Source organism: Mesocricetus auratus, unplaced genomic scaffold (genome assembly GCF_017639785.1).
Source record: "Mesocricetus auratus isolate SY011 unplaced genomic scaffold, BCM_Maur_2.0 Super-Scaffold_100008, whole genome shotgun sequence".
NCBI classification, from domain to species: domain Eukaryota; kingdom Metazoa; phylum Chordata; class Mammalia; order Rodentia; family Cricetidae; genus Mesocricetus; species Mesocricetus auratus.
The window spans coordinates 70,834,653-70,856,140 of record NW_024429192.1 but is presented as its reverse complement, the minus strand read 5'-3'; the positions used below and the strand labels follow the sequence as shown (position 1 = coordinate 70,856,140).

The following is a 21,488-nucleotide window of genomic DNA, read 5'->3' as shown; positions in this document are numbered from 1 at the left end:
AGATGAGTAAGAGAAACTTCCTTGGTGAGCTTATTAGCATAATTGTCCTATGAAAATGAACAACAGAGGCTGTCTTGGGAAGTAAAGCAGCATTTAAGAGATTTGGAGTTTGTGTCAAATTAAAGACAGGAGTTCCCTTTTGTATGAAATCCCCCCTCCCCATTGGAATGGATAATATTGTAGGTGTGTTTTGAAATCTGCATAGACATTGACTTGTTTATCTGCAGCCAAGGTCAGATCTCCAGTTAGGGGTGTGAGTTCTGCCTCCTATAAGGTAGTGTGATGGAGGAAGGGTCTAGCCTCAGCAAGAGTGGAAGAGTGTAGAGAGAGAATGTGGCCTTAGATGGTAGAATAGCCGGCCACGAAACGGGGTTGAATGGGTTGAGGGTGAAGTCTAAAACTTTGATATGGTGAGGAAGAGGGAGCAGAAGCATGAATTGACATTTTTTATGATTTTATTAAAGCTTGCCTCAGGATTCAGAAAGCAAAGTCAGCCACAAGCTATAGAGTTCAGCAGTGGTGGTGCACACCTTTAATCCCAGAACTCAGGGTTAAGAGGTAGGTGTCCAAGGCCACCGTCAGTGGTGGTGCACACCTTTAATCCCAGGACTCAGAGTTAAGAGGTAGGTGTCCAAGGCCACCGTCAGTGGTGGTGCACACCTTTAATCCCAGGACTCAGGGTTAAGAGGTAGGTGTCCAAGGCCACCGTCAGTGGTGGTGCACACCTTTAATCCCAGGACTCAGGGTTAAGAGGTAGGTGTCCAAGGCCACCGTCAGTGGTGGTGCACACCTTTAATCCTAGGACTCAGGGTTAAGAGGTAGGTGTCCAAGGCCACCGTCAGTGGTGGTACACACCTTTAATCCCAGGACTCAGGGTTAAGAGGTAGGTGTCCAAGGCCACCGTGGCCTGCACAAGAGTGAAGAGTAACAGAGCTCATGTCTTTGATGCCAGCACCTGGCACTCACCTTTAATCCCAGTATTATGGAAGTATATAAGACAGGAGCAAGGTCTCAAAGCTGGCATTCATCCTCCAGCCACACTGAGGATAGAGATGCATTTGGTCTCAGAGTTCTCCAGCCATGTTGAGGAGAGCATAGCAGTCTGGGAATTCAGTCTGAAGTTTGGTGGAACCAGGATCACCTTTGAGTTGAGGTACAGGCGAGAGCTAGTGGCTGGCTGCTTTACTTTTCTGATCTTCAACTTGAAGCTTCCCCAATATCTGTCTCTGGGTCATTTATTTTTCATGTTGCAGAAGTGGGGGACCTTGAAAGAGTGGTGGGTAGTAAAGTGATGGGGTTGAGGCTTGGGGAGAGTTGGAAGGTTAGGTTGGGGTCCAGGAGATAGGCAGGCATGGAGAACCTGAACCTGCGAAGGTGATAGGAGTAGGAATATGGGATCTTTTCTCAAGTGTGTGAGAAAAACAGTGAAGGGACTATGGAGGGATATTTTGTTGGTCTTAGGGATGAGAATGGTGATAGTAGCTATGGTCTACAGACAAGGTAGCTACCCTTTAACAGCCAAGTCTAGTTGTTTGGATGCAGTTGGAGTTTAAATGACCCCTGCTCACTGACAGAAGACAGCAAGGGCACTGCTTTGGGTAATGAGAAAGAAGAGAAAGAATGACCAGGAAGGGTCTGGGATTGTGAGGGTGGAGACTCTAGTTAGAGACTGCTTTAAATTGTCATGGCATTAAGAAAAGAGGATGTGGAGGAGAGAGGTCCCTTAATGGAACCTTTGGTGGGATGGGCAATGAAAGAGAAGTTAGGGATCCAGACTTAGAAAGGCCAAAAATCCCTCTTGGTGTTAGGCATGGGGGTAGTTAAGGAGCTCCTGTGTTCATGTAAGTGGGATGGACTAAGCTACAGGCAGGACTGAAATCTTGGGCAATGGAAGTTTGGGAACAGGGAACCTCAGACCATTTGTCATTTTGCTTGACGAAGTTATCTAAGTCTATGAGGATCTAGAAATAGAAAATTCCTAATTCAGGCCAGGTATGGTCATTACCTAATTGATGTTGGAACCAGATGTGGAAGGAGAGCTGAATAGGTCATGGGTTTGAGGCCAATGAGATCTGAAGCTTTGAGGTTGATCTTAGGCGTGCCAGAAGGGTATCTTTTCACACTGACAGTTTGGAACTCATCTCAGAGGCAGAAGAAGCTACAGCTGTCCTATAGTCACCACCTAGGTTCAGACAGCAGCTGGAAGAATAAGCCTGATTTACAAAAACAAAAAACAAAAAAAAAGGGCATCCCCTGTTTGTTGACATCAAGTGGCAAAAGCCGAGGAACTCCTGGGGTTCCAGAGAAAGTCTAGGCCTGGACAGTGAGGTTGTGATGGTTGCAGTTAGAGAGACAGACAGCAAAGGGTCTCTGTTCTGGAGATTGGTAGATAAAGAGAGGTAGGAAGAAGGAATGGGAGAGGGACAGTGAAGGGCGCAGATTGGGAGAAGTTCAGAAACTGAGTTTATGTGGCACACCAATAAAACCACAAAATGAAACTTTTACATATAAGGTAGATAAAGGCCACAAAAGCCAAGAGGTTTCAGGTAGGGACTGTTGGCTGTTCAGTCTGTAGTAAACTGGTGACCAGCCACACCGTTGACTGGATGGGTGTCAGAAAAGGAAGGAAAAAGAGAAAGAGAAGGGCTGGGGTGCAGGACCTCAAAGCACCTCCCAAGTCTTGGAACCAAGTGTTAGATTTGGGTTGTTCGAAGCAACAAGAGAACAAAGGAACAAGAGAGTGACCTGGTCAGAAGAAGATTGTCCCTTATTAGGGTATGAAGGGCAGTGGTCTCCCTGTAGGCGTGGAGACTGTGCAGGGGCATGAGGTTTTACAGGGCAAAGGGGGGTTTTGGGAGGGATGATCTCATCTGCACATCTGTTCCTGCAGCCTTGGCTTTGTAAATATCAGCAGAGATTGGTTTGCTGACCCCCTTATGGGGATTCTCCAGGATCCTAACGGCCTGCAGCTGTTATCATTGTGTCAACTTTCCTGTCCGGAGTGTTCCCAGCTGTCTTGAGCCTTTAGGACATTAGTGCTTCAGGTGCTACCATTTTTACCATGTTCTCATCAATATGAAAAATAATTACTGAAGAGAAATTGTGTCTACAAAGACCAGTTGACTAAAATTGCAGTGGTGTGGAGGGATTGGAATGATGCAGGTCCAGGGCTAGCTTCAGTCCCCGGAACAGCCATAATTTGTCCACCTCTGTGTCAAAACTAAAGTCCTGTGACTAAAAGATGAGAAACCTTTGGAATCTATTAACTTAGCAGACCACTAGCTTCCACCAACCCCACATCTAAGAATATCACCAGAGGATCTGAGGCCCATAGAAAACCCTCCCATCTTGCTTTAACCAGCTCTCTGATGTACCTACTGATGTATTTTAAATTTGCCTTGATTTATGAATCTCTTTGTTCTGTGAAATTAGGAAATGTCTTCCACATTAGAACATAGAAATTTGGGGTATTGGGCTGGAGAGATGGCTCAACCATTAAAGGCTAGGCTCACAACCAAAACTATAAGAAATTTGGGGTATCCTGGGCCAGAAGGGAGAGAAGGAATGGGCTAAGGTCGCCAATGACTTTTATGAGTCATCAACATAGTACTCTAAGTTCATGCGATGTAGGATTTTCACAGTATGCTTTCTTGGATGAATGAAGGGGTGAACCAAAGGCTCATGGAATTTCCTCCTTCACTGTTTTCCTTCCTCATCAGGACAGGTAAAAATAGCAAAGCTGTGCTTGCCCAGAGGTTTTATTTGCCTGATAGAGTTTGCTTTGAGTCCAAGAGCAGAGTATGTATGCTTGTTTCCCAAAGTCACTGAGACCAGAGTAAATGGACACTAAAAGGAGAACATGGTGGGATTTAGGTGAATTTAGCTCATGCTCGTTTCAGATCAACCTTGGTCACTGTGGCCCCTTAACTTCATCTATACACTTTATTCCATTAAAGAACTGTGCTTCACTCTCTGGGTCCATTAGGATGGAAAAGACAACCAGGTAGCTCAAAAGTCCCACAACAAATTGCTCGGACTCATGCCTCAATTCTCAACATTGGGCCTCTTCCTTGCTTACTTGCTTGGAAGTCTATTCCTTACTCCTCTTTCCTCTTGCAAGCATGTTCACCAGCTCCAGAATGCCTGTGTTTTCCATACCCTCATCCTCAGCTGCTGATCTCCACCTCCTTTCTGCCAATGATGCTCAGCCACTCGGGGGATTCTGCCTCAAGATGTAGCCTGCTATATCCGAATGTCCCCGTGGCATCCTGCCATCCTGCTTGAGTCTTGGGGTACTATGGCTCTGAGGTAGTCCCCAGATCTCCCAATAGTGGTAACATGGGTTACAATATTAATTTGGTGATGATTTTAGTGGAGTTTTGTTGGTAGTGTTTGGGGGTTTTGTTTTATTTTGGTTTGGTTTTTGCCTTGTGTGGTACTTTAGATGAGAAACACTTTCCTCCCCATAGGCTTGGGTATTGAGCCCCAAGCTCGTGGTACTGTGTGGAGCAGTGGTACAGCCTAGCTGGAGAAAGCACATCAGTGGGTAGGCTTTGTGAGTTCACAGTCTTACCCCATGTTCAGTTCACCCTTTTCTGTGTTTGTGTTTAAAGATGTGACTCTCAGCCTCTGGCTCTGGCTACCAGCTGCCATGCCTCCTTACCATTGAAAATTTGTCCTCCATGTGAAGTTGATTTGGGTCGTGGTATTTTATCATAACAACAGAAAAGTAATGAAAATTTCTTAGAAAAGAAACAGGTGCAAAAAAACCTGAAGGAAATTCCAAAGATTAACACACAGGGTGACACCAGGGAAAAGCCTTTGGTGTAACCGAGCTTCATTCAGCCTGTGTTGTATAAACTTGGGTTACAAGGGTACTATGGTAATAACTCACTGGAGCCCTCATCCAGCCTTTCTCTCCCTTCAAACCCTCGTGGAGGCATGTCACTGGGCAGGTATGGCACACTCCAGGCTGTTCTGTATCTCTCCTTAAACATCCATCTCTTTTTCAGCAACCATCCTTGTGTCTCTGTACAATTCACTGTAAAGAGGTACTAGAGCCTGGAAACCTTATCACCTGCCCCCACACCTGGAAACCCAAAACGATTGCTCTACAAATTGTATGCAGAATGACAAATGTTTTCCCCCCTCTTTATGAGCTACATACAGCTGGGCAGCTTCAAATGTAGAATGCTAAACCTTACAAAAACGTGTGTCCCCCACTCCCACGCATTCCCAAGGATCCCTGATTCCTGAGTACAGGTACCTGTAACTTGGCTACAACTCACATGCTTCTCCGGTATTATAAAAATCATGCAGCCCTTCTTATAAGTGCCTATGAATTGAGAACTAGTCCTGAAACTCAAGACCTCCACTTTGGGTCAGACTGTAAGTCAGATTCAAAGTCCTTACCTTCTCAGCCTGTGACACTCAGAGGGCTTTTAAGCAGCTCTCCCCTGGCCTAGCCTTTAGATCAGACTAACTTTGCCTGTGCTCACACATGGATTCCACCCTCTAGCTCAGAATGAATCTCATAAGCAACTCGACTAGCTAACCTTGGTGCCTGGATGCCAGAAGGGATTGGCAGAAGGCAGCCAAAACATGGATCCAGCCTCTGATTTCACGTGCCTCTCACTTTTAGATAACTCAAGGGAAGGGTGAATAGAATACTGTCTGGTGAATCTTTTACTTATTTCTTGAGTGTCTGTAGGGAAGGGATTTGTCACTCTTTAGTCAGACCTGAGTCTCAACAAGCATGGAGGACTCCTTGAATACTTGATGAGTTGAACTAGAGTGAACTGTTCCAGCTGAGAGTGTTGTGAGCATGGTTAGTGCTCATAGTGACAAAGTGTTCTAAATGTTTGAACATGGAGGAGGAATGCAATAAGGTATTGACCCTCTTACATCCCATAGCCAGGAGCAGAACTGTCATGCTTGATGAGAAGACAGAGCAATGCACACACAGATGTGCATTTCTGTTTATCCTCAAAGATCTAGATAAGAGTGGAAATAGCTGGAACTTCCAAGGTTTTAAGATCTAGTTTGAACAGTAATTTCTTCCAGACATAATTTTTAATGAAAATTAAGCTCACTATCAACTCTATTCCACTGACTTCCCAAACTGCTGAGGTGTCTAAGCACAGTAGGACCCTCTGACATGAAGTCCAACTCTACAAAGAGAACGGGAACTTACACAATGAGAATAAGGCATGTCAGATGATGTAGTCACTGTGTTCTTTACTATAGCATATGAAACAAGACCTTGTGACCCTTTCTCCACCTCAGGAATGAAAATACCTTTCCACTGGGTTCATTTGAAATTTCTTTGCTTTCAGTGAAGGGCTGATTCTGCTTTGTTTTGTTTTTTAATTTACTTATTATGTATACAGTGTTCTGTCTGCATACCAGAAGAGGGTATTAGATCTCATTATAGATGGTTGTGAGCCACCATATTGTTGCTGGGAATTGAACTCGGGACCTCTGGAAGAGCAGTTGGGGCTCTTAACCTCTGAGCCGCTGACTCTGTTCTTTGAGTGGAAACTGAGCCAAGCTGATCTGAAACCCCCACAAAGATTTACAGGGACCCTAAAAACTAAGATCCAGGAAAGTCAGGTCCTGGGAACATAGACTCAAATTCTTGAATTCCATCCAGAAGAAGAACAATTTTAGAAGGCGTGGCCAGCAGTATGATGATATCCACAGGAGGTGGGGAGAAAGAACACAAATAAAACCGTAGTTGCACACTAAGAGGCCAGGATACCAAATCATTGCAAAGTTAAGGTAGTACTTCAAAAGTGTTTTTATTTTAATTTTTAATTCAATTTTATTTTTTTAATGTGTATGCGGTGTGGGTGTGTTCACAACTGTGAAGGCCCAGAGTTGATGTCAAGTGACTTGCTCAGTCATGCTCTGCTTTTCACTGCTGAGCCCTGTTCCAGGCAGTTACGGTCCATTTTAATTTACCAGCACAGGGTCTCTCGATGATGAACTGGAGTCACAAACTCTGACCAAACTGCCCAGCTTGCCCTGGGGAACGCCTGTTTCTGCTTCCCACGCACTGGGATTGCAGGCAGCTACCATGCCTGCTCAGCTTTCATGTGGGCTCCCAGGCTCTTAACACTGGTCCTCACGGTTGTACAGCAAGTGTGATATCCACTGAGCCACCCCCAGCCACTAACTGGCTACAGCAATGTGCTGTCCACTGAGCCACCCCCAGCCACTAACTGGCTACAGCAATGTGCTATCCACTGAGTCACCCCCGGCCACTAACTGTCAGTGACAGCTCTAGTCCAAAAAATGGTACATCCTGTAATCAAAAACAACAGTTACAATGTAGGGGAAATAAGACATGTCTTTCACCTTTTCAAAACAAATGGGCCTTTCCAGACTAGTCCCACCAGACATGTCTGTTGGGAGAGCATCAGAGATGGTGTTGACAAGCACTCCAAATGCCTCCCAGACCAGTCAGTTGTCTCATATGGACAAGGAATAAAAGGAAGACAGCACAGAAAAACACTTTTATTCCCTTGTCTTCAGCAAAGTTGCCAGAAAGAGATGCTAGCCAAGTTTGGGGTTGGCTTTCGGTTTTCCTATCTGAGTTCAGCAGTGTCATGAGAGAGACACTAACTGACATGGTAAGACCTGGGTTTATTCTGACTGAGCTACTTGATCTCTGAGTGATCTTGTAAAGGTTGGCCTGTCAGAAATTCCTTTTCTTTAACCTAAGACAGGCACGATACTATCCGGCAGCAGGTCATTACCAGAGTTAAGCGAATTACCATGGATAAATGCCAGGCACAGGCCAGGGTAAGTAGGCATGTATGGAATGTTAAACATTACCCTTCATCCTGAGGTAGGTCACACAAGCATTCCCAGCTGGTCTCAAAGCTGTAGCTTCCTAGGTTCCCCATGATGAGCCTTAAACCCAAGCCAAACCTGAGGCTCACAAGGGACCTGAGTAAGCTGGGGTGCAGAGTCAGTGCTCAGGGACTCAGGGGCACCTTCTTGATTCCCTCTGCAGTCACACAGACACAGCTCCAGGCACAACCCGCCGGATGTGAGTATATGACTTCCTGATGGTGACGCTGCCATGATGTGACACTCCTCGTGGCAGGACACATTCCTCCGTCAGCTTCTGGGATTCAGGGTCCCAGCAGAGCACAGTGGCAATGACCTCATTCTTCTCGTCCCTCCCACCAGTGATATACAGCCTGTTGTTGCAGGGTGCAATGCCACAGCTGGCTCGCTCGTGACTGAAGTGTGTCACCAGACACCAGCTGTCTTCCAGAGGGCTATAGGCATAGAGCGCTCTCATGGCACCACCTGCAAAGAAAGAAACACACGTTGGGCATCCTTCCGGGTCTTTTCTCACCAATCACAAGGATTCTACTTCTGATAGACCAGATCTGCCATTTTACCAGGGAAACATAGACTGGGGGCTTCCAGAAAGCCGGAATGGATCCCCAGGTTACTAATGTGAAGAAACTTTGTCTCCTTTACATTCTGACCTGTGGGAATCTGGTTCCAAAAGATACCTGACTTTGCACAGCTGCAAAACACACCTTAAGACTGGCTCCCTGGAAGAGCCCCAGCTGACGCCTCGGGTACCTCAGCATAGCTACAGTCTGATCTGTGACCCCAAGCACTAAAATCACAGTGGTTATAAAATAACAAATGGACTGGTCACAGAGACAGTTCATAAAAGTCATCAACTTGGCATTAGCTAGGAATGGCATCTCTTTGGAGATCAAGTATGATTGAAGACATCAGGGCTACCCATCTTGATACTGGACCTTTGAAACCCTTGGGAGCCTGACCACAAACAAAACTCCAAGAGACCTACAGCAAGGGAGAGCTGCATTTTCCATAATGTATCCCAGTGTTTCGTCTCCCAATGCCTTCTCTGATTAGCCCTGATTAATCCCCGAAGCTATTTGCATGCTGGCATCTCTTTAATCAGTAGTTGTCTACCATGGCTGCCCATTAAAATCAGCTGCAGTTTTAAACAACTCAGTTGTACTATTCCCTCTCATTCCACATGCCTGGCATAAGCCCTGGGCATTGTAATTTCATAAAGCACTTCCCAGTAATCCTAAGGAATGGTCAGGACTGAAAAACACTAGTCTTTAACAATTACATGCCAACGTGGTCTGGCCAGCCAGGCTTCCTCTCAATTAAGTACAAGTCCCTAAAACCAAGCAGGAGAGGGACAATCCCATGATAGCAAACTAAAATGTACAAATGTTACACTGAATGTTTCAATTTCTGTACGTTTGCTAAGTTTGCAATGCAACTTTACTCCCACAGTGACTTCTGGCCTCCTCCACTGGACTACAGTGCCCATGCTTTATGTGGTTGTTTCTGCCTCCCGGACTTCAAGGGAAATTCCAACAAGGCCTAGGCCAAAACCACCTTCTCTCCCTTTTCAGCCTTGTCCCCATCACCCAGGCACTCTCAAAATGATAACATCTGATCTCCCAGGTGGCCATGCGCGTGGGGCTACAGATGTAAGAAGTCATCACTGACTCACCAACAACATAGATGTGATCCTGGAAACTCACTGCATTGATGCATTTAGCTTCTACTGGCATGGGTGACTTCAAAATCCATTTATTGGTTGAAGGATCGTAACACTGAGTCTTGTCTGTAGCCAGCTTCCCATTGGGTCCTCCTCCAATGACATACAGCTTCTTCTTGTGACTAGCAGCTGCAAAGGAACTGACATGGACAAGAAGAGGTGCAGCCTGCAGAGGCCAAGGGCACAAAAAGTCAGTGCGCTGCAGAGATTTCTAGAGAACACACACTTGGGCATGCTTTCAACCGAAATGGCAAAACCCATAGCTCCCAATAAAATGCAGAGAGCAACAAAACCCACTATCTCTACAGGCTCTGGGAAGCCTGGAACAAACTGTGCCTCAGCTGTTCCTGCTTGTTTATCCCAGAGACCAGCTCCCACGGAAGGAGGGATACAGGCAAAACTAAATGTCTATGCATGTGAAGCCAGTATACTCATATCCATTCAGTGGTCAATTATGAGGTGCTAATGTTGGTTTAAAGTTATGCACATACACAGATTCGCTCACTCTGGGGCAGCACTGCAGATTTGGAGATTAAGCCATATTTGTGTTTGTGAAACTTGTGAACCCGAGGACACTAAAGGAGACTTGCAAGGCCTCTTATCAATTTGCATAACCCTTTAGTTTGGAGGTCTAAATGGTAGGACTTGATGATGAGAGACCATCTTGGACCCAGCCCCCACAGGATTAGCTGGACTTCATGGCAACAACATGATGATAACCTTTTCTTGTGCTTACAGTAACCATGGTTTAAACCTCCTGAAGCTGGAACATGCTCCGACAATAAGAAAGAAAATCTGCACTTGAGAATACTGTTTTCTTATCATGGGGCAGGTTTTAACCAGAGGTGGCTTTGTTAGAGGCTCATACAAAGGCCTGTAAATGGCTTTTGAGAGACTCCTTAATACTCTTTCCTTAATGAGAAAAGAATACAGTCTGACTTCTAACCATAACCAAATGACCGAGTTCACAAATGGTGGAGGAAACGGATCCTCAGGTTTCTGGTATGAAGAGCTATAGGGCAGAAGGCATCTGAGGAGACAGACTGTGAGCCAGGACATGTGACCAATGGAGTTAGCCATCTTAGGGCAGGCTCAGCCTCCCCTCATTGATGGGGCTCTGGCTAGCACAGGACAATGCCCACACAGAGCCCTGCCACCTGCAAGAATGTTATTACTGGAACTGAATCAGTAATGTTGGCTCAGGGCTCATAGGAAGAGAAAAGCTTAGGACCAAGATGTCTATGGAAGCAAAGTGATCAACCACCAGCCACCACCATAGGCAGGGTTTTTGTTTTGTTGTTGTTGTTGTTGTTGTTGTTTAAGTTTTGAAATTACTCATAGAAACAATCTCCCATACCTCTGACCAGCAGTTGTGGAAGGGGTCATAAGTCTCCACATTGTTGATCCTTTGTAAGCCATCAAAACCCCCAATTACATAGACTTTGCCACCCAATACGACCATCTTATGCCTCCAGCGGCCTATGTTTAAATATTCAATCTGAATCCATTTGTTGATTGAGGAATTATATTTCCAAACATCATGCTGTGTTTCTTTGCCACCTACAAGAGATACAGAGTGTTTAAAAACATCAAGCAAATGTCTCAAAATACAGTTTTCCCACAGCATTCTCCAAACCCTAACAGTGCTAAATCCCAGCTAAGGAAAGATAGGGGAAATTCTGAGGGTCTGGCAAGAGGAACAAAATAAACTCAAAAGAGTGAGAAGTCACAAAGGCAGGGAGGGTGGGCCGGGCCTCTAACGCCCAGGAAGGTGGGCCAAATAAAAGGATCCACAGAAGGCTTCAGTGAGGTCAGTCTGGGTGAGTGGGAACCAAAGAGTCTAATCCAGTGTTTGTGCTCCCGAAGAAGCAGGTAACAAGGTTGAGCAAGAATGGTAGATTCTTGACAGCCAGGTTAGAGGGTAGTTTATGTGCTAAGTGTATCTATCTATCTGTTTGTTTGTTTGTTTGTTTGTTTATACAAAAAATTGAAGAAACCGTGTAGAAGAAATCACCAAGAGATCTCACAACATGATTTGCGCTTACATCTTCAATCTGTATAAAAGTAGTATAAAGAATGGAATCTACCTCTAGGTGGAGACAAACCTTTGCCCCCTCTCGAGGGTTAATCCGGTGGGGCAGCCTGGGATCTGTCCTGGGCATCCTCCCCGGAAAGCAGATCCACCTTAGGACAATGGTCTTTTCCTTTCCAGAATTCCCACCCTAGTGCCCTCCCTGAGTCAGGAGGCCCCCTACACTGAACCTCGGTTAGGTAGGGCTGACTCTGCCGCCTTTCTGAGGCCCGACTGCTTCTAGTTCTCTTTACTCTTTCTGTGTCAGATGCTGGCCAGAACTTTAACGTGCTTTAAACTCCATAACCAACGCTTTGGGAATTTGCACTCTTCCTAAAGCTCCCCTACCCCCATCCCAACCCCTCGAAGCCTTGAGCATGCGCCCAGCTGGCTGACCTCCCAGCTGCCTGCTGTCTTATCTAAGGCTGCATGACTTTTGTTTTTCTCCTGTCGTTTCTCCTCCCCCCTTCCAGGCAGCTGTTGAGAGTTACAGCTTTCCTCTCCTGGGCTTAACTTTTAAACTCTAATTGTCCTTGAGTCTATTCTTAAAACCTTTTATTAATAAGACCAAGAACCCCAAAGAGAGAACAGACTTCCTGAGTGCTATCTGGAGGATCTTCTGGGGCTGCCTGAGAGTTCTAGCAACACACCTTTCAGCCTTTTACTTCTTTCGCTGGCAGAGCAAAGGGACCCATTCCTGCACCCCTAGATGGCAGTAGGCCTTGTCCTATTTTAATTAATTTTATTATGAAATACTTACAATTGATTATTTGAGAGTGAAATGGCCAATGTTTTCTTTACAACAACTCTCTTAGAACACAAAATTATGATGTCTAGGTCAAGGGCACATGCTTGTGAGTTTTTATAGAGACTCCAAGACTGCCCCCCCCACCCAGAGTAAAGAACAAAGGCACAATGATGTAACCAGCATGGCAGGAATGAGGATATTCTAAAGTGGCATTTATGTCTCAAACCTGTCCTACTCCTGAAATGAAACCATGAACCCCAAGAAATGAGAATCTCTCCAGGCTGAGAGCAAAACACTAGCGAGGGTGAGGGGGCTGTCTTCCACAAAGATTTCACAGTTCTAGCAACTTCTGAGACAACCTTGTCAGGTAGGACTGAAGCCCAGCCAAAGATGGGTTCCTGATGGACAGACAGGACCACACCTTAGTGGTCCTTAGGACTGCTTGCTTAGTCGAGCATGTACTTGACCCTCTAATCAGACATTACACTCACCAGGCATGAGGGTACCATATCTTTAATCCCAGCACTCCAGAGGCAGAGGTGGGGAATCTCTATTAATTTGAGACCAATCTGGTCTACACAGAGAGTTCTGAAGCTGCCAGGGTTACTTAGTGAGACCCTGTCTCAACAAAACAAAACAAATCAAAAGCCTGTAACTTCATTTGAGGGCCCCAAATATGAACCTGAGCAGGGTCACTGGATCATCTTTGTCCCTCTTTCCAATGTGGCCTCAATGAATAAATCTCCTCTTTCTGCTCTTTACTTTAAATTTGGCTGTTTTAATTGGCTTTTGTTATTAATTACTGTTTTAACTGCCTTCTTGGGTGTAAGTGTGGCCAAACCTGGCTCCTTGGTGTACAGACTGTGCCCCTGAGTTTGGTAGATGTCATTGTTTGGTTCCATGACTGTGGAGGGGCTGCTATATAATTTCAAATATATAGAAATTATTAAATGACCACTTGGAGATGAGTTAGATAGCTATGTCACTTTACACTTAAAACAACTTACAGTTATGACTTAGAGAAGTAATTAGAGGATGTAGGAGATGAACCTGGTGATTTGGAGAATATGACATGAAAATGAAATTAGAATCATATTGGAAAGAAAACAGTTGTGAATATATAAATCAAAGTTAAAGACAACCACAATCTAGATGGATAGTATTTATACCATAAAGCAAAAGATATTTAACAAGGGATGCAAAAAATTAATAAGAAAAAGATAAACACAAAACAACAGAAAAACAGCCAAATGGTATGAGCAGACATTTTAAAATAAATCAAATTAGCCAATAATTATATGAAAATATACTCAACATCATTAAATATACAAGAGTATAATGTATATATTCTAGTCTATTATATCAGAAATGATTGGTGATAACAATTGCTATTGAGGATGTAGAAAATGGGCACTGGTTAAACTATAAAATGTATAATCTTTGTGGAGAAAAATATAGCAACTGACAAATTCTCAGTTTATTTATCTTCAGACCACTTCTAGGAGTCTTTCCATAACTTCATAAACTATTGTGTATGCAAATGTCTGCTAGAGTATTTTCTGCAAGTAGATTATAAACAGCAAATGCATGTGCATTGGCAGAGATCAATTCTGATCACCAAACCTGTTCTTCCTTCCTGGACACATAACTAACTACATTGCCAACCCCACCTCTATTCTGGGAAAGAAGGGCACACTGTTGGCTCCTGCCACTGGACTATTTGTGGCCTTTGCAGGCTAAGGCTTTATGGAATAGATGTTTCTTCTCATGCAGGCCATGTGTAGGAGATGGCAGAATCACAAGTCAGAAGGAACGTGAGTCCCTGAATACCTAGGTTAGCGATGGCCTCCTGACCCCACCACTCCCACACACTGTGTTCATTCATTAAGTCAGACTCAGGACTTGTTAAAACAGACAATATTACATATCCTAACAAGACAAAAATATTTTATAAAAAATATTAAAACATGGGAAATTATCCTGGATCCAAAACTGCCATATTTTACTTCCTATTCTCTGTATTATTCAAACCAAAAAGTATTTCTATAATAAAAAGAAAATTATAGCCTAATAAGTATTTCAACTGACCTAGAGGACAGCTAACATTACCCTCTGGAGGACACTAAATACACAGGAACAGGAAGGGAATGTTTGTGTCGTCTTTTTGATATGAATGAGAAGGACCTGGGCTTAGTCCTTAGGCTGTGATCCTGTCCAACACCAGGATGTAACCTGTATCACATTCCAGAGCCTCTCTGTGCCCTGTTTCCTCCTACTTCATAATTTAGACTCCTTTGCTGTGACTGGAAATTGCATGTTGCTCAAGTGCAGGTTCACCTACTAAGGTATAAAGATGACAGAGACTGTGTCATTCAAAAAATACCTGCTGCGCATTTTCATTGTTAGGTACGAGTCAGTGTTAACTCTCATGGAACCGCAAGTCTAAAGAGAAGGCAAGCACACACAATTGTTAATGATTAAGCAGCAACTTAGCAACAAAAGTGTGTATATATTCATATCATCTCAGTAGACATGTACCACAGAATGTCTAAGAAATTCGAGAAGGATGGGTCTGTGGGAGGACAAGATGTTTCGTTACCCTAGTCCTGTACCCACATCAGTGCCCTGCGCCTATAACAGACTGAACAAGTCCTAGTGTCCATGAGGGGTGCAGCTGTCTGTGCAGCTCACATTACTGTATTTATTAACTGATAATGTCTTCTCCAAGATAAGACCACACAAGCTCCTGGTTCCATATCCTGATTCACAGAGCCTGACCACTGTGAACACAAAGACATTCTTGCAGGGCGGTTCGTTGGTTTCACTGAGGAAAGTGCAGAATGCTGTTGGAGAAATGCTTTAATCCCAGTCTTCTGCTTACCTGAGATGTAGACCTCATTTTTCAATGTCACGCAGGCAAACTCCACCCACTTCTTATTCTCACTCTCCAGCTCATGCTCTGTCAGTGGGAGCTTGGCCACCTCCAGGCGACTGCGCCTCAGGGGGTCCAGGCAGGTTACCTCTGCCACAAATCGTTCATCTTTTGTACAGCCGCCAATAATCATGAACACCTCAGACTGGAACTCATGCATCCTGGGCTTGGTGCGCTCTGAAATAATCTAGAAAGCAATGAGAGCATGTGTGGGCAGAGGGAGCACAACATGACAGTTCCCAGAGCTTGGACTGTGGAACCACAGAAGGCAGGTGCCAATTTCCACTTCCACCATTGCTGGCCTTGTGACTTCTCCTTGACCATGATTTCATCACCTGTATAATGCTATTTGATCATAACTGCCCAGTAAGTCTATTGTACTAAATGACACAAGACATGAAATATGATGACCCAGGGCCTGCTGCATAATAGGTACTGAATAAACTGTCACCTGTCATTTTTGATGCTATTTCAAGACAAAAGTCTGTTTGCTGTCAAATTACTACTGACTCTTCTACCTGCTCTGAAACCTGACCTCCTGGAATGAAAGTCGACATCAACATTTATTCAATGCCTATTGTCATAATGTAAAAAAGAAAGAACATGGTGGCAGGTCCATGGGAAATTGCTGACACATGTCACCCCTCAGAAGGTCTTTATTAGGTGTCTTGCTGGTGCAAGGGGGAGGGACCATCAGGATGCATCATAGCATGCTTTCCTTCCTTATCAACTGTTTGTCCCAGAGAGAGAGACAGATGGCTGGGAGCCTCCACTGGGGGGGAAAGAAACAGTAAGAGTCTGTGTTCTATACTACTATATACCAAACCCTGGGCCAAGCATACTATATAATACTACTGTGACGAGTCTATGGTAATAGATACTATTGACACTTTCTAGTAGAAGGAGAGGGACCTTTATCTGGGAGTCCAACCATTATTTGTCTCCTGCTCTCCTTCAGTTTCAATTGATCTTGGGAAATGCTACAGTAAACAGGAAGTCAATGGTTAAGTGAAAATGAGATTCATGGTACCGTTTACATAACATCATCAGACATAATGAGGTAAGACTTTTCAGTGATGCAGCTGTTTGGGTGTCACCCCTTACCCATGCTCTATAAGTAAGTATAACAAACTATTCAGCTCATCAAGTTGAACTTCAGTGGAATCATTATTTTGGTCTGTCTAGACTGAATCTGGTAGTTTGTTTGTGTCTCCCCAAGAAAAGTTAACAAAACATCAGCTAATATCCCACCTTTGCTTTTCCATTAATTTTGTATTATTCGTTTTTCTGTGCAGAAGAGCCAGTTGTAGTAAATATTGCACCCCCAGTTTTTTAGTTTGGACTGTGGCCATAACATTTGTAGTAAGCCTGTTAGTTGTGAGTTCAAAGGAAGAATGGAGAGACATGTGACAGTATAAATTCTCATTAATGTGCTAAGCCTGAGAGGGTAAATAATAGAAAGTCCATAGAGCAAGGATGGGAGCAGTGGGCCAGAGAGCTTAGAGACACTTGAAGGCACTAAGTGAGTAGGTAGGATTTAAGCAGTGAGTTGACACCAAAGGCAAACTTTGCTTCTTTGCACCTTTCTTCCCAAAATCAGCCTGTTTTTTATGTCCCCAAACCTTCCCTCCCCAAAGCTGAGACACAACCTCCAACAGAAGCTGGTCATCTTTCTTCAGTGACCATTTCAGTACTGTAGGTGATGCTTCAAGGGTAGTCTTGTAATTTACTATAAGAACAGTCCTTTTTCTCTAATGGATTCTCAGCACCTGGGGCTTGTGGGTTTCTATGAGTTGATGGAGGATGGATGGATGGATGGATGGACAGATGGATGGGCAAGACAGGTAACCAAGGTCCCTGGTATGGACTACTTTTTCAATACAAATCACTGTGATACCCAGTCTCCACAATGGCCTCAAGTAATATCTTCCTCCCAGAACTCAGAGCCCATGGAGTTCTTTCCATACTGTTCCAGAATCAGTCTCTCCAACCAAAAGATTACAGCAGAAGTGGTGTTCCACCAGACTACCAAAAGCTCTAAGGCTTCCATACTGGTTGCTTTCTTAGTCTCTCTTGGATAATTTGCTCTGGAAGAATGTCATCTTCTATGTAGATGCCCACATGGCAAGAAACTACAACTTCAAGCCAATAACCAGAAAGGAACTAATGCCTGCCCACAATACCTTGAGTGAGAGTCATGTGAATGTTCTGATCTCATTTGAACTTTGAGACTGCTAAAGTCTAAGCCAATAGATAATAGATATATCAGCATCTAGTAAGAAACTTCAAGTCAGAGCTACCCAACTAAATCAAGCCATTTCTCTTTCTTCTTTTTCCTTTGCACTGCAGGATTGAACACAGGGCACCGTGGCAAGAACTATGCCACAGATTCTCATCCCTCTCTGCTGCTCTCTACTGTGAAGTAATAGGATAATTCATTGTATAGTGATTCCATATGGGCAAATGATGGGAGAAAGAAAGATCTCAAAATAATATCCTTGACTTCTTCTTTAAGAAACTAGGGGGGGAAATAGTAAGTTCAGAAAGTAAACAGAAAAAAGAACTCTACCAGGATCCAAGTAGAAAGAAAATTAAATAGAAAACAAAAAACAATAGAGAAAATAAAATGAAACCAGAAGTTAGTTTTATGAGAAAAATCAACAAAATATATGATACATCTAGTCAGACCAAGTGGGAGTGGGGACACAAAGAGCTAATATCTGGTATTGAAGATGCTCTGTCACTACAGATTCTATAAATAGTACAGATCCACATCACTACATAGTCTATAAACAGTGCTGATGATGAAGGGAAATTACAGCTTTATGCCAACAAATCCAGCTACTTGTATGGATGGAGAAATTCCCTGCAACTCCATTTTATTCGAAAAGAAACAGACTACCAGAGCAGCACTGTGTCTGTTAGCAGGATGTGATTTGAAGTGAAACCCTCCTCTCTCAGAGAAAACCCCAGGGTACCCAAGTCCTATAATACCAAACACTCAGGATACCTGTGAAGAACCGACAAGTAGCAAACAGTTCTAAAACCAACCATGAAGCACAGAGATCCACACAGATAAAGGAACGTCCTCCAGAGGACTTGCAGACAGATACAATTCCTGAAGAACTTTGGGCTGAGGTTTCTATCGTAGCCTGCAGATGAGCTTGGGAACTTTTGCACAGTGATAGGCAAACGTGAGGTTTCATGCCTGTAAATCAACATCAATCTCCCACTACATTATAGCTTCCTGGTGAGCTTGACCCTCCACTAAACCTGGCCTTGTCTTTACAAGATTCTGAATTTTAAAACATCTTCAGAAATTGCAAAGGAGAACAGGTAGGAGCAAATATTTTCTTGGTGCTCATTAGTCATCCATAAACATCATCATTCACAATATACCAGGGATTTCTCCTAAGGTCTAGAGATGAAAAGTCCAGTAGTACCCGGTTTCTACTATAAGAAGGTACACATTAGAATATTTACAAGATGATGAATGCAATGGTTACCATGTGGCATTTGGTGTCATGACCAAAGATTGAACAGGTGGTCATGAGAACACAAAGAGTAACCTTGAATTAAATTTTGGACTAGAAGTAGAAGTTAGGTAGAAAAAGAAAAAGAAGGAGGAATTTAGACAGCATCTGCCTTGTCCTGAAGACTAGAAAAACATATCCCATAGAGAAACAGGACTCAGTGTGTCAAAACCACAGCACAATGTATACATCAACAATTAAAGAGGCAGAGACCATGAATTTGAGCATCAGGGGGATACAGGAGAAGAGTTAAAGGGAGGAAATGGAAATGGAAAATAATGTAATTATATTTTAATTCATTTTAAATTTGTTTTTAATTTTTAAAAGCAAATACACACAGTAGAAATGGTAGTAAATGATGTCACAGACCTGGGCACGAGGTATTTTGGTGGAGTAGAGCTCAGGGAACTTTAGGAGAAAGAGTGAATGTCTTCCTGAAAGCGATGGCGAGCCAAAGAAAAAGTCAGGTCGATAGCAAAGTTCACACCTGCATCTTCCATCATCCCAGGAGTGGGAATGAATTGGAGGAAGACCAGACTGGGAGCACAGTAATGAAGTCTAAGGAATTTCCATAAATTCAGGAAAGAAATGATGAGACTCTGGATTCAGGCAATGTCAGCATAGAACAACAGATACAAATTCTCACAAAAGTAGGAAAATTTAAGCAAGTAGAATCCCTTCAGAATGAATGGTGATTGGATGGGACCACACACAACTGGGCAGAGGAAGCATGTGACAGATACAGTGCCAAAAGATTTCCATTTCTCACCTAATCCTCCAACAGCTGTGTGATATATTCTCCATTACACAGATCAGGAACCCCCAGCTTCTAGAATGAATTGACTACTCTACTTGGTGGCCTGAGGATTTGTGAGCAAGGGTCACTTGCACTTCTGAAAGCCCTGGCTAACTTTTCATTGCTGATGAAATCCAACCTACCTCATTGCCAGAAAGGTGGTACATCCGGGCTTCCTGAAGCAGTGGAAAGACCTCGGGACACTGTCTAATGAGAGGGTCTGCTTCAACCATCTCCACGAAGTACCACGGGTCCAGAAGGGGTAGGCGCACGTTCTCCAGAACACAAGGGAGTAGGCAGAGTCTCTCTGACTGTTTGTGCCGGACCCAGCTCATCACCGTCTCAAACACTTGAGCCTCCTCAGTCACACAAAGGTCATCACTCTTCAAGATGTGATACAAGGTATCCACTGGGAGTTCCAGGAACTCCTCAGAGTTCAGAATCTGAACGAAGTTTTGAATGATGTAACTTTGAACCTGCATCTTTAAACCGTCCAAGGAGTGTGTGTCGGCCAGTCTCAGTATTCCAATACAATTTTCTGGGTTCAGGGCTTCCGTGAGGAAGGTGGCACAGGCATCCACCAGCTGCAGAAACTAACGGAAGGGTGGAGAGTCAGGCAAGGAAGTGATTAGTCCACAAGACCATTGCTCAGTGAGCTTTGTGTCAGCAAAAATTTACAAACAGCTTCAATGTCCAACAGTACATTCACATAGCCAACAACTCGATGAATAATTTAAAAACATCTTATAAGATTACATTAAGTTACATGGAAATGTGATGTAATGGGTTTTCAAATCTGTCCATTAAATCTGACCAAATGTCTAGATTTATTTGTGTTCATTTTGTAGTGCTGGGGGTAGAATACACAGCATTGCATATGCAAACTAAACGCTCTGCCATCAAGCTAATTTTCCTAAATTTAAACCTCTAGATTTAATCATCAGTTTATAGAAAAATATAGAAGTAGACATGATACCATAAATATACATCAGCTACATCTAGATGGTGGGAAACTCCATGGAACAACTGATTTAATTTCTTCTGCAAAACACTACAAGTGCAAAAAAGGGAGGGGGGTATAAAACAAGAGCTCTGCTCATATCCATGAGTCTATGGCAGCCAAATTGGATTTAGTTGGTCATTTTTTTAAAAGGGGGGATTATGAAGTTGAGGAGGGATGAAGGGTCAGGGTTGATCCTGAAGGAGTCAGAGGTAAAATGGGGTATAAATATGACCAAGAAACATTATAGGTATAAATTATCAAAGAACAAGCCTGAGCAGTGGCACACACTTTAATCCAGCACTTGGATGGCAGAGGCAGGCAGATCTCTGTGAGTTTGAAGCCAGTCTGGTCTACAGAGATAGTTCCAGGACAGGCTTCAAAGCTGCACAGAGAAACCCTGTCTTGAAAGACCAAAAATTTTTTTCAAAGAAGAAATATATTAAAGATGAGAGATCTAAGAGATATCAACTTTCTACAAAGTATGGACCACATTGGAATGCCTGATATAAGCAACAAATTAAGTCAGAGAAACGCTTACAAGCACTAATATCTGAAAACATGAAAAATTATTATTAACTTTAGGGGTAATAATGGTCTTACAGTTATTTTTAATAGGAATCGTTATCTTTTGAGTTAGGGTGATGTCTCAGCAGAAAAAAAGCCCTTGTTAGCCAAGCCGGATGATCCAAGTTCTGATCCCCAGAACCCACATAAAAAGTAAGGCATAGTGGTGTAAGCATCTGCTATCACAGCACTCCTTATGAGGGCACCCAGACAGAAAGATGGCTTGCAGCACATGGCCAGCCTGCCTGGTTTATGTATCAGTGA

General features: G+C 43.6%; 1 protein-coding gene across 2 annotated transcripts in view; it reads right to left on the bottom strand.

Annotated features, from left to right (window-relative positions):
* Positions 1 to 6,781: 6,781 nt before the first annotated feature.
* Positions 6,782 to 21,488, bottom strand: part of Klhl6 (kelch like family member 6) — a 38,314-nt gene continuing 23,607 nt past the window's right edge. For both annotated transcript variants that reach the window (XM_005077579.4, XM_021231520.2), the window contains exons 3-7: positions 19,801 to 20,250; positions 15,278 to 15,515; positions 10,935 to 11,137; positions 9,530 to 9,743; positions 6,782 to 8,322 (exon numbers count right to left, since the gene is read on the bottom strand). In XM_005077579.4, coding sequence (XP_005077636.1) covers positions 8,021 to 8,322; positions 9,530 to 9,743; positions 10,935 to 11,137; positions 15,278 to 15,515; positions 19,801 to 20,250 — 1,407 coding nt within the window. In that variant the 3' untranslated portion in view covers positions 6,782 to 8,020. The remainder of the gene's footprint in view (positions 8,323 to 9,529; positions 9,744 to 10,934; positions 11,138 to 15,277; positions 15,516 to 19,800; positions 20,251 to 21,488) is intronic.